General features: G+C 40.4%; 1 protein-coding gene across 1 annotated transcript in view; it reads right to left on the reverse strand.

The window, feature by feature from the left end:
* The window catches only part of LOC136863821 (cell adhesion molecule Dscam2), a 760,504-nt gene that overhangs the window by 554,808 nt on the left and 192,049 nt on the right, over positions 1 to 13,647 (reverse strand). Inside the window, exon 2 of the mRNA XM_067140158.2 lies at positions 8,778 to 8,939. Within this exon, the coding sequence (XP_066996259.2) occupies positions 8,778 to 8,939 (162 nt within the window). The remainder of the gene's footprint in view (positions 1 to 8,777; positions 8,940 to 13,647) is intronic.

The following is a 13,647-nucleotide window of genomic DNA, read 5'->3' on the forward strand; positions in this document are numbered from 1 at the left end:
GCATTTATTCATAATTACAGCTTGTATTAGTTTCAGCGAGTTCCCTACGGGACGAAGACAAGTTCTGCAGCTTTAATTAGAGCATTAAATATTGCATTAGGTGGTGACACAGGGGATTTCGCCACGGTTTTTATTGATGATATGATGATATCAAGGATCTTATCGTATACATAAGAAACTAGGACCTTGTGCTTATAAATTATCTGACGGCGATTGCATTTTACTGGGTTCGTACAACATTAGGAGTTTACGTAAATATATTACGAGTCCGGTGGATTTTCCGTAGAGCTGAAATATAGGCCACGCTTATCTCTTATATAATATACCTGTCGCAGCGAGGAGCGTCCGCTCTCTGGAAGGTGGAATTTCCTAAGTTTTGTTTTGCTTTCTACACGATGTGTGTGTATACGAGTGACACGAGTTCATTACCACGGTTACGTCCGTTCTCTTTATGTAATGCCATGTGTGGGATATCTAGAATTTGATTTATATATAACGAGGATCGTTAATATTGCAGAGTAAGATTTGTATATTCCCCGTAGGCTATATGAAGTCATCCTAAAGACTTGCAATAATTTTACCGTAGGCTAAAACCACGTCATTGTGTTAGCGTGTGTGAAGTGATATACATACAGCAAGAACGTATAAAAAACTTGAAAGAGTAATACGATATATTTTCTTTGTGTTAATTTTGTACATATATAAATTGAATTGTCAAGTGTTGCATACACTGGATTCATAATATCTGCAAGAGATGATGAACATTTGAGAAAGTGAGACATCTGAAACTCGCTAAGTTATAATGTGTGTGTTTTTTTCGGAAACTTTTATGTGTTAAACATTATCTGTTGTAATTAAGTTGTAGGTGGAATCATCAAGATGTAATTTTGTAAAATATTGTTATGTTGGATAATGAGTGAATGTAAAGCTGCTTTAAAAACAAGTGAAACATAAGTGGCAAAGTATAGGTGTGAGCCCTCAACGGAAGTGCTACTTGTTTCAGGCTCAGAGACAGTTGAAACATTATGAACGCCTACTTTTCGAAGTTCGCTACCTGAGGCTTTATTTCAGCGGGAAATTTCGGCCTATGTGAATGAACGTAATGAAGCAACGTGATGGATTCCTAGCAATACATAGGAGAAGGGATAAGACCTCAAATCTTACTGGACCATGTGATATGGTTGATGGAGGGAGATTTTGACGGCTATATACCCGCCGACAAGAGCTGGAGAGTGCAGTAGGAAGTGTTAAAGGCAGGAAAAGCTGAAGTAGGACTGGAATCCAACAACAGATGACGCAGCCGGTACGAGTAATCCATCAATCATCAGCTTCCAGATAACAGAGTCTACAAATAGTGAGCTAATGGTATAACTTACTGCAAGTCTTCGCGCAACAGTACATTTTCTTAGAGTTAATTTCATTCAATTTTTCTTTTGCTTCCGTAAGTTCAGATTTCGTTAATACGCCGTTACGTCACGTTTTTCATCCTAATAAATAGCTGTTTTTATTTGTATTTTCTGAAATTATTATTCATGATCCTTAAATTCCAAGTTAGCGTACTTAATGATTTGTGTTCCGTCACCCCAGCCCTGGGAGTTGTTTGAGTCTCCTTACGAATTTATTATTATTATTATTATTATTATTATTATTATTATTCTTATTATTATTATTATTAATTATCAACTTTCGTTTTCAAGCCATAAGCTAGAATGCTGGCGCCCATGGGATATTGTTTATGGAGGAACAATGAGATATCATTTATTTATATTAATATTAAAGTGACCCGCCACGTTATAATTTTGTCACCCATCTGTGGGCCGAGTGGGTACGTCACAATTTTTTGAAGGAGAACAGTCCCGTACCCGTGTTTACTGGCATCTGTATGAAGTTCCGTTTCATAAGAAGAATTGAAGATTCTTAAAACTGGTTTGTTGCAAAGTGTTGCATTCAAGTTTGTGAATGCATCTCTCTATACCTTCTCAAACGTGTACTCGGCTTCTCTTTTCAGCAAGTCGCTTAGTAGTCTTGCTATAGCAGAATAGTTCCGGGTGAACTTTAGACGTACCCAGAGAAGCCTAAGAAACTCTGGACCTGTTTTACAGTTGTTGGTTCCTGGAAGTTCATAACAGAGGCAGTATTCTCTGGCAAAGGGTAGATTTTGTCATTTTCGACTAGATGTCATAAAACTCAATACTAGTTTTAAGAAAGTTACATTTCTTCTTATTTAGTACAATTCCATATGCTTTAGCTGTATCCAGCGCCAGCTTCAAACGCTGTAATGCTGCACTGTCGTCTTTGCCGGGAGTTATGATGTCATCCATGCAGATCAATACTATTCCTTGCACCACCAGGGGATGGAATCAATCAATCAATCAATCAATCAATCAATCAATCAATCAATCAATCAATCAATCAATCAATCAATCAATCAATCAATCAATCAATCAATCAATCAATCAATCAATCAATCAATCAATCAATCAATCAATCAATCAATCAATCAATCAATACTGATCTGCATTTAGGGCAGTCACCCAGGTGGCAGGTTACCTATGTGTTGTTTTCATAGCCTTTTGCTAAATTATTTCAAACCAAACCCCAAACCCCACGGCACTACAGCCCTTGAAATGCCTTGGCCTACCGAGCGACCACTGCTCAGCCCGAAGGCCTGCAGATTACGAGGTGTCGTGTGGTCAGTACGACGATTCCTCTCGGTTGTTATTCTAGGCTTTCTGGACCGGGGCCGCTATCTCACCGTCAAATAGCCCCTCAATTCTAATCACTTAGGCTGAGTGGACCTCGAACCAGCCCTCAGGTCCAGGTAAACATCCCTGATCTGGCCGGGAATCGAACCCGGGGCCTCCGGGTAAGAGGCAGGCATGCTACCCCTACACCACGGGGCCGGCAAATGATTTAAAAGAAATTAGATATTTATTGAACATCTCCCGTGGCAAGTTATTCCAATTCCTAACTCCCCTTCCTATAAATGAATATTTGTCCTAATTTGTCCTCTTGAATTCCAACTTTGTCTTCATATTGTGATCTTTCCTCTTTTTAAAGACGCCACTCAAACTTCTTCGTATACTAATGTCATTCCACGCCATCTCTCCACTGACAACTCGGAACATACCACTTAGTCGAGCAGCTCGTATTCTTTCTCCCAGTTTTTCCCAGCCCAAACTATGCAACATTTTTGTAACGATACTCTTTGTCGGAAAACACCTAGAACAAATCGAGCTGCTTTTCTTTGGACTTGGAACCATACTCTAGTTGGGGTCTTACCAGGGACTTATATGCCCTCTCCTTAACATCCTTACTGCAACCCCTATACACCCTCATAACCATGTGAAGAGATCTGTACCCTTTATTTATAACCCCATTTACGTGATTACCGCAATGAAGATCATTCCTTACCTTAACACCTAGAATCTTCCAATGATCCCCAAAAGGAACTTTCACACCATCAACGCAGTAATTAAAACTGAGAAGTCTTATGCTATTTGTGAAACTCACAACCTGACTTTTCACCCCGTTTGTCATCATACCATTGCCTACTGTCCATCTCACAACATTATCGAGGTCATGTTGCAGTTGCTCACAATCTTGCAACCTATTTATTACTCTGTACAGAATAACATCATCCGCAAAAAGCTTTACCTCTAATTCCACTTCCTTACTCATATAATTTATATACATATATATAAGAAAACTTAAAGGTCCGATAATACTGCCTTGAGGAATTCCCCTCTTAGTTATTACAGGGTCAGATAAGGCTTCGCCTACTCTAATTGTCTAAGATATTTTTTTATAGAAATATAGCAACCCATTCAGTCACTATTTTGTTTAGTCCACCTGCACTCATTTTTGCCGGTAGTCTCCCATGATCCACCCTATCAAATGCTTTAGACAGGTCAATCGCGATACAGTCCATTTAACCACCTAAATCCAAGATAACTGCTATATCTTGCTGGAATCCTACAAGTTGAGCTTCAGTGGAATAGCCTTTCCTAAACCCGAACTGCCTTGTATCGAACCAGTTATTAATTTCGTAAACATGTCTAATATAATCAGAAAGAATGCCTTCCCAAAGCTTACATGCAACGCATGTAAAACTTACTGTCCTGTAATTTTCAGCTTTATGTATATCACGCTTTTCTTTATACACAGGGGCTACTATGGCAACTCTCCGTTCATTTGGTATAGCTCCTTCAATCAAACAATAATCAAAGAAGTACTTCAGATATGGTGCTATATTCCAACCAATTGTCTTTAGTATATCTACAGAAATCTTATCAATTCCAGCCGCTTTTCTAGTTTTCAACTTTTGTATCTTATTGCAAATGCCATTGTTATCACATGTAAATTTTAATACTTCTTTAGCTTTAGTCAACTCCTCTATCTGGACATTGTCGTTGTAACCAACACTCTTTACATACTGCTGACTGAATACTTCTGCCTTTTGAAGATCCTCACATACACACTCCCCTTGTTCATTAATTTTTCCTGGAATGTCCTTCTTGGAACCTGTTTCTGCCTTAAAGTACCTATATATACCCTTCCATTTTTCACTAAAATTTGCATGACTGCCAATTATGCTTGCCATCATGTTATCCTTAGCTGCCTTCTTTGCTACGAGTATATTCAAATTCCTAGTAAGTTCCTTTTTTTCTCCTTGCTTCCACAGCCATTTCTAACTCTATTTCTTTCCAGTCTGCACCTCCTTCTTAGTCTCTATATTTCTCTATTATAATAAGGCGGGTATTTACCATTCCTGATCACCTTTAAAGGTACAAACCTTTTTTCACATTCCTCAACAATTGCTTTAAACACATCCCAAAGTCTGTTTACATTATTTTTACCGTTTTCCACCGATCATATTTACTTTTTTTAAACTGCCTCAGGCTTTATCAGCCATATGGTACTGCCTAATAGTCCTACTTTTAAGACCTTCCTTTCTATCACATTTATTTTTAACTACAACAAAAACAGCTTCATGATCACTAAACCATCTATTACTTCGGTTTCTCTACAGGGCTCATCTGGTTTTACCAGCACCACGACCAGGATATTTTCCCTCTAGTTGGTTCCATCACTATCTGAATCAGCTGTCCTTCTCATATCAGCTTTTTGCCACTTGTTGGTCATTCTTCCTGTCGTTCACATTTCCTCCCCGATTGACATTTGGTAAATTCATATCTCCCGCTACAATCTCATTGTTTGTAACACAGCAGGAGAATAACATAATCCAACAATGCCTTCGTGAAGTGTTAATGACCTGAGTGTGTTACGAACGAGGTGTATTTTCTACTTTCGTCCTCAAAAGGATCGTGGAAAAATCGATGTCTTAAATCCAGGGTGCTAAATAGGACTGATCCTTGTAACTTATCCGCCAGGTCTTGTATCATTGACAACGGGTGTCATCGGCCTTTGACAACTCTTTTATCAATTCTGCGATAATCAATGCATACTCGTGGCGATCCGTCTTTCTTCTATATCACCATAGCATGGCTTGCGTATTCTGATGAAGTGGGTTCGATGATACCGGGCTCTAATCACTCCTTTACTTGACTGTCAGCAATGGATTTCTCAGATGGTGATAAACGTCTTGGTGTGCTGAAAATTGGTTCGTTTTCTTTCATTGTGATGTTCAACATACCTCATACCAATTAGTTCCACGATATTTTCCCTCGTATTCTCTTGTAATCTTTGCATTTACGTTCAGCGTTTCTTCTTCAGTCACATCGACACTCAAACAATACATGTTGGCAGTTTTCCCCCTTATTCCTCTCATATCAGGCTTTTCTTTGGTTATGCGGATACCTTCATGATTGATAGTCATTTCTGATTGATTGAAGCGTTCATTTCCCATAATCACTGATAGCATGCTTATTTCGTCTGCGGATACTTCTTAAATGTCAATTTCAAATACTTCTTCCACTACCTGAATTTTGGTGGGAAAATATCCTCAAGGCGAAATTACTTTTTCCCAAAATCTTTCAATGAAATACCAGTCATGTCCTTCAGAATGAGGTTAAGATGACATCCAGTATATGTCAATGCTTGGACTGTTTTGGGACCAATCTGAATCTTTTTCTTCATCTCACTTACTGTATTCGAGACACATTTTATTGGATTCCTATTTACCTGCTTTGCTTTGGAAGAACAGTCGACCGATTAATGACTAAATTTGTGGCAAAGAAAACATTCCAAATACTTTACTTTGGATGAGAAACTGACTTCTCCTAATTCCCCGCAATTAAACGACTTTAAAACATTGGTATCTCTTTATTTCCGTTAGGTATACTCTCGAAGAACCCTCTCTGACGACGATCTTCTTTAACAATCTCCTGGCTGACTCTTTCATGAAGTTTTTATTTAAAGTCTTTGAGATTTTTAGCACTATAAAGAAGTATAATGTTTCCAGAAACATTCCCGAAACCATAAATAATAGACCGGAAAAGAAAGTCGTTACCGATATCACCCATGCTTGCGATTTCCTTCATCACGGAAAAGTAGTCAGGTAGCGATTCGTCCTTCTATTTCTTACGCTTACTGAGTAACTTGTGGATCTCCGCCTTTGTATCAAACTCTTCTTTAAGTACTTCTCATAATTTACACCAGAATGAAATTCCTGTTTCACTCTGGATGAAAAGGTTAGCCAGATTTGTAATCGATTTCTTGACTACCACTAGCATCTGCATTTCATCCCAGACCATTAAAGCAGCCACTTTCTCAAACTGCACTATCCATTTTCTAATGAGGTAACATCCACTGCCTTTGTCGTTTGGAACTTTGAAAATCTTGAAACGTTAGGGCAAATGAATGACGATCAACACCTTGTCTTAGCTGACTTGTTGTGTACCGAGAACTTTAAGACTGACATAAATTATTCCAATCCCTAATTCCTCTTTCTATGAACGAATATTTGCCAGTGTTTGTCTTCTTTAACTCCAACTTTATCTTCATGTTGTGATCTTTCCTACTTTTAGGAACACCACTCAATATTATTCGTCTGACAATGTCATTCCACGCCATTCCTCCACTGACAGCTTGGAGCATACCACTTAGTCGAGCAGCTATTCTTCCTTCTCCCAAGAGAAATTACGGATTGGAATTATTCATCAAGGGAGATATTCGATACATTTCGAACTTGTTTCGAAATCAATTAAGAAATTACTTGGTAAGCAATTGATAAGGAATATGCCACCAAGGGGTCAGACGTAAACTCCAAACGTTGGTAAATGTGTGAATGGAAAATCATGCAGTTGTCATGGTAGTGAGTTCACTGGTGATTGTTCGTTGAATGGCATTACTGCTGTAATTCTATAGAAGCTAACTTGTCAATAATGGGCACAATACCTAGTTAAGGAGATGGTGGGTTCGAATACCAATGGAAATGGTTTTCCATCGTTCTACACCGGGAAAATCCTGGGGCTGCTACCTTCATAGTCCTAGCCACCGAAAACCTTCGATGTGCTAGTGCGAAGCTAAACCACTAGAAGAAACAAAACAAAACCAAGCAACATCTACCGGTAGTTCTTTGGTAACCTTTCATCTTTAGGTGATTTTAATATTGTTTTAGTCATAAGTCGAAGGACGTTAAATTTTAAATGGAATCCGAATTCAAGTCACAGAGACGTGTCCCATCATTATGAAACCTCATATTCATTATCCAGCATTTAGACTGATCGTATCTCCATTAATAAACTCTAGGATGTGAACCGTTGTTTAATGAATCTGAAGTATTGTTTACAAATTTCATGGAGAGTAGCAACGACAGAACCGTGCAAGATATTATTACTAAATGTTGTGAGATATACAGTTTATTACATTGATTCTGAGTGAAGTAAGTTTTATTTAATTGGTCATATACATGTAATATATAAATATCACGAAATATCATGACCTGGTTCGTTGCATGACCTACAGACGGTTTATTTTATGCATTATGGGAAATTGGGAAATCTATTTTATACAATGTCATTTTAAACCAAATAAATCTCAACTGACGAATGTTGCTCTCTTGATCAGTCAAGGTGGATCCAAGGAGACCACGTCTGTGAGCAGCGGGAGTGGGGAAGCACTACCGTTGCTAAAGTGACGGCAAGAAGAGCAAACGAGGAAATAAGGACACTTTGGTGACAAGATATACAGAGTGTTGTTGAAAACTTATCCTACGATGAATATGGGCCACTGCCCCATCATAATAAGACCATAACATAACACGCTAGTAGGCTTACGACCAATGTGTAGGTAGGAACGTATTTCCGTCTTTTGTTGCACACGATCCTCCGTAAATTACTGGAACATTGTGATTTTTGACGGTAGTTGTAGTGGATCATATTGGGTTGGCAGCAATGTTTATAGGACCTTTTTCCTTCGGTTGTTGCATGCTGCCTCCACTGTAAATATTGGAACCTTTTGCAAGGGCACCCTTATAAAAAGAACATTGTTTACATCGAGATCATCTTCTATGAATGTACAAGTCTCCATTCTCACCCCAAAATATAGTACATCTTGAAAGAGACATGCAATTATAATTCCACTTTCTTGAAGCATGTGAAAGAAACTCGCACTAAAGTAGATCGAGTATTTGTTTCATGACACGAACGTGCGCAATTTCAGAAAACAGATGTGACAGAATTACCATTTCAATGGTGCGTTTCACCACAAATTTTCACCAGGAATTCCGAAATAATGCCCCTACAGTATCTTTCCACTGGATGAAGTCTACTCGAACACAAAATGTTCTATGATATATATTGTTAAAGACTCACCACCATCGCTAGACGGATAGATGTTGAAGGTACGATCCTGAAGCCAAGAAGTAACCGTGAGGAAGTCCCGGACGAAACTGGCTACCGTGCATCGAAGCAGAGCGCTGTTCCCTCGAAGCACGTCCACACTGCTTGCTCCCACCATGAAGTCTTGCATTACGACTGGAAAGAAATATTACAGGTTATTGATAGCTTGTTCCCATTTATGCTACATTGATTTGTGCACTGCCGAAAACAATAGTGAAGATTTCAATGATAATTTACCACCGGTTCCCCCCTCTGTCCGCTCACCCCCTACATCAAATATTGGGACACTACTTCCTACTACAATCTTTATCTCAGTGAGGCAGCCTATTCACTTTCAAGGTTACGTACATTTATTTTACCTTGGCCAACCTTTTCTTTCATTACCCATGCCTTCCTACGTCTCAAACTTTCACCCTCAGAGAGAAAAAGCATAATGATTGTTGGATATGCACCACTAACGATTTTCATTCAGCTGTACCTCGCTCGACATGTGAATTCACGCTCCTTAACATTTCACCGTATAATTTCTGGCAGACCTTCAGAGTTACAAAGAACATTATGTGCATAATTGTCTGGTATATATAATGCGTTTTGCCCTCTAAAGAGCACGTAGAAACATTACTTAGCACTGTACATCTTGTTCTTCTTATCTTCCCAAAACTTCCACATTCTTTTTTTTTTTGCTAGGGGCTTTACGTCGCACAGACACAGATAGGCCTTATGGCGACGATGGGAGAGGAAAGGCCTGGAAATGGGAAGGAAGCGGCCGTGGCCTTAATTAAGGTACAGCCCCAGCATTCGCCTGGTGTGGAAATGGGAAACCACGGAAATCCATCTTCAGGGCTGCCGATAGTGGGATTCGAACCTACTATCTCCCGGATGCAACACATCCTTTCACTATGGGCTTGTCTCCTCTCTTGTGTCCAAGCATTCTTGAGTTTCAAGTTCCAAACAAATGTCGACAAAATTGCTTAATAAATACGCAATTTTATCGATATTTAATAAGTTAGCAATGTTTATGGTGTACCAGCTTAAGAGATGATATTTCATTGAAATTCTGGCCCTGCTAATTATCAACCGGTGTTAATAATATTATTATGAACTTTTTTTGCTATTTGCTTTACGTCACACCGACACAGATAGGTCTTATGGCGACGATGGGAGAGGAAAGGCCTGGAAATGGGAAGGAAGCGGCCGTGGCCTTAATTAAGGTACAACCCCAGCATTTGTCTGGTGTTAAAATGGGAAAGCACGGAAAACCATCTTCAGGGCTGCTGACAGTGGGGTTCGAATCCACTCTCTCCCGGATGCGAGCTCACAGCGGTGCGCCCCTAACCGCACGGCCAACTCGCCCCGTTTGTTATGGATTTTACGTCCCACTAATTAGTTTTATTAAGGTTTTCGGAGACGCCGAAGTGTAGGAATTCTGTTCAGCAGTGTTCATTTACGTGCCAGTAAATCTACCGACACAAGGCTGACGTATTTGAGCACCTTCAAATACCACCGGACTGAAACATGTTTTCAACATCAAGATACGTCATTACAACATGCAAGGTGATGACGGTAACACGTATCTAATTGCGCTGGTGCAGCAGGTGTTAGAAAGTGCACCTCATGTCTCACGTATTGTTCGTAATGGTCCTGTAGATTGTCGAGCATGATGATGAACAGAGATTGTCACAAGGACTCAGAAATAACTTGCGAGAATCTGAATTTGAGAAATGGTGCCAGTTGAGAAGCAAAGGTCATGGAGTGTGTCTGTACAGGGAGTTCTCTCCTGCAAACCGCTGGGTTAGAAACCACGATGGCCTTTCTAGCACGGAGTGGAGAGATGCGCTGAAAATGGCATGTAACGTTGCACCTGTAAGAGTTGTACCGGGAAGGTCCCTTGATGGTAACCGCTGCAGAAGATGTAGTGAGATTGAAACATTACCTCAGGTCTTGGGTTCCTGATGATGATGATGATGCTTGTTGTTTAAAGGGGCCTAACATCGAAGGTCATCGGCCCTCTTGGGTTCCTGTGCCTTCGGTGAAGCTCTTCGAAACACCAGACATCACAACATCAGGTCATCCATAGCACAGACACTCCGTCAGAAAGGATTTCTAGTGCATGAGGAAGTCCATGGCATCGGAGTAAATGGCAGCACGAGAATGATTGATATGATCGCCATTAAAGGGAAGACCCCACAGTAAGATTTGAAACACACTCCGACCAACCAAACGAAGTGGACCGAGAAAAGAAGTCTGTCTACCTGCCTACAGTGCCGTATTATAAGAATAAATACGAACTGGACAATGTAGAAGTGAGGGTTTTCATGATCGGTGCGAGAGGGACAGTCCCTAAGAAGACGATAGAGCTGATGAAGGTCTTCAACATCAGTACCAAGGAGTTCATCGACTGGGGGCTGAAAGCACTCAGGGGTTCTCTTTTGATACTCAGACACCACTTGTATTCGCCAGACTGAGACATTACTTACTTATTTTGTTATATTTTTGAATGAAATTGTATGTGTATTCTCTGTCCTAGGCAGCCTCCGAGTGGAGGAAGATTTTGAAAATAAAATAAAATAATTCGGAAATATTCCTAGGTGGGTCACCTGACTGGAAAATGTATTCTATCAACATGCCCCATATCCAGGCAACTAGGGGCGTGAGATCCGGTGAGTGTGGAGATTACAGGACATTAAACGGATTCTGTCAACATACCCCATATGTAGACAGATAGGGGAGTGAGATCGGGCGAGTGTCGAGGTTACGGGAAGTTAAGAGTATTCTATCTACATGCCACATATATAGGCATCTCGGGGCGTGAGATCCGGTGAGTGTCAAGGTTCAGGATGTTAAACAGATTCTATCAACATGCCCCATATCCAGTCGTATCGGGGGTGTGAGATTCAGTGAGAGTGGAGGTGAAGGGAAGTTAAACGATCACCAAAGTGTTGTAGCAGAAGGGTAGGTGGCCTCCTCACGGTGTTGGCTGTAGCTCCATCTCCCTGCACCCATTGCCTTTGGTGTGGCGGGTTTCTGGCTGGATGTAAATAGGAAATGCTCCTCATTTATGGGGAAGCAAGACAAAACGCGTGCGAGGCACTACGTCTATACCAGAAGCGGTATCCCGAAAGGCGATACCCGGCTGCTACGACATTCCTCCGTGTTGATAGACGCCTAAGGACAAAAGGCGTGATTTCGAAGCAGCCACCAGTCCGCGATAGGCCCGTTACATCGGGTGAAACAGAAGAGGCTGTTCTGGAGGCAGCTCGGAATAATCCACACATCAGTACAAGGGCGACTGCATAACAGGAAAACACCAGCCAGCCATCCGTCTGGCGAATACTGCATGAACATAAATTGAGGGCATCAGCTCAACAGTCGTCCAACCCTCTCAAACACGGAAAATGAGATATTGGTGTAATCTGTCGTCTAGTGAGGTGAACTACCTTTCTATCATGTGGCTTAGACGCAGGGATGGCGAACCTTTTCCAACAGCTGTGCCATTTTAAGTCTGGTTTATTATTCTCCACTGTTGACTGTGCCACTTGTTAATTCCCTTTAAGAAATTGCTACAACCTACAAACCCCCCCCCCCCTCCCAACCGCGACTTCCTTTCCAAATTCCAATTATGTTTCATAATATTTGTTAATTCATTTATTTATTTAATGATTTATTTACTTGTTAGATATATATCTTGTAAATATATTTGATTGCATGTTCCGTGTTCGTATTTTGCAAATACTAAACAACACATTTTTAAATATGTTATTTTTTAGAATACCTAATATTATTTGTAAAAGTGTAAATAATTAGCTCCCATTGTAACACACTTCGTCAATAAATATTATTATTACTGGGCGAGTTGGCCCAGCTGTGAGCTTGCATCTGGAAAATAGTGGGTTTGAGACCCACTGTAGGCAGCCCTGAAGATGGTTTCCGTATTTTCCCATTTTCACACCAAGCAAATGCTGGGCCTGTACCTCAATTAAAGCCACGGCGGTTTCCTTACTACTCGTAAGCCTTTCCTCTCCTATCCTCACCATAAGATCGATCTGTGTCGGTGCGACGTTAAACAAATTGCAAGAAAATAAATATTAGATATAAAAATCAAAAATACTAATATTGCCAATGGACTCCACTCCTCCTTTAGCTTCATTATCTTTCCATGTTGTCGTAGTTCGTATGCTCAACAATTTTACTGATTTCTCCCTCATCACGTCTCCACAAGAAAATTGGAATAAAAGCTATCCTCGCTTGTAAGGTCACATCCATGTTTTCATCAAAACATACTGCTTACATCTGAAAGTTATCCAAATTAGCTTTCAATTGCTCAGAAACTTCTTCACTCATTCTTATTATTCTATCCTTGACAGCAGCTCAGCTGGCTGGCATGCCTTCAATTCTTAATTTGTTGTTTGTTAGGCAAGTTCTCAAATAATGTGTCGGATGTCAATAAGAAAGGTTATTTCAAGAGCTCACTGTCATAAAGCGGTTTCCCATGCATGCTGTGAGACAGACATAACAACCGCACTGATGTTATTCCTAGGGTGGAAATATGATACAAAAGAACTTGTTTGTTTTGTGTAAAGTTCGATATTTTTTGAAACGAACACTCTCCATTCTTCATTTGGAATGGAACAAACATTTGAGCCGCCTCTGTGGTGTAGTGGTTAGCGTGATTAGCTGCCACCCCCGGAGGTCCGGGTTCGATTCCCGGCTCTGCCACGAAATTTGAAAAGTGGTACGAGGGCTGGAACGGGGTCCACTCAGCCTCGGGAGGTCAACTGAGTAGAGGTGGTTTCGATTCCCACCTCAGCCATCCTGGAAGTGGTTTTCCGTGGTTTCCCACTTC

Source organism: Anabrus simplex, chromosome 2 (assembly GCF_040414725.1).
Source record: "Anabrus simplex isolate iqAnaSimp1 chromosome 2, ASM4041472v1, whole genome shotgun sequence".
Lineage (NCBI taxonomy): Eukaryota > Metazoa > Arthropoda > Insecta > Orthoptera > Tettigoniidae > Anabrus > Anabrus simplex.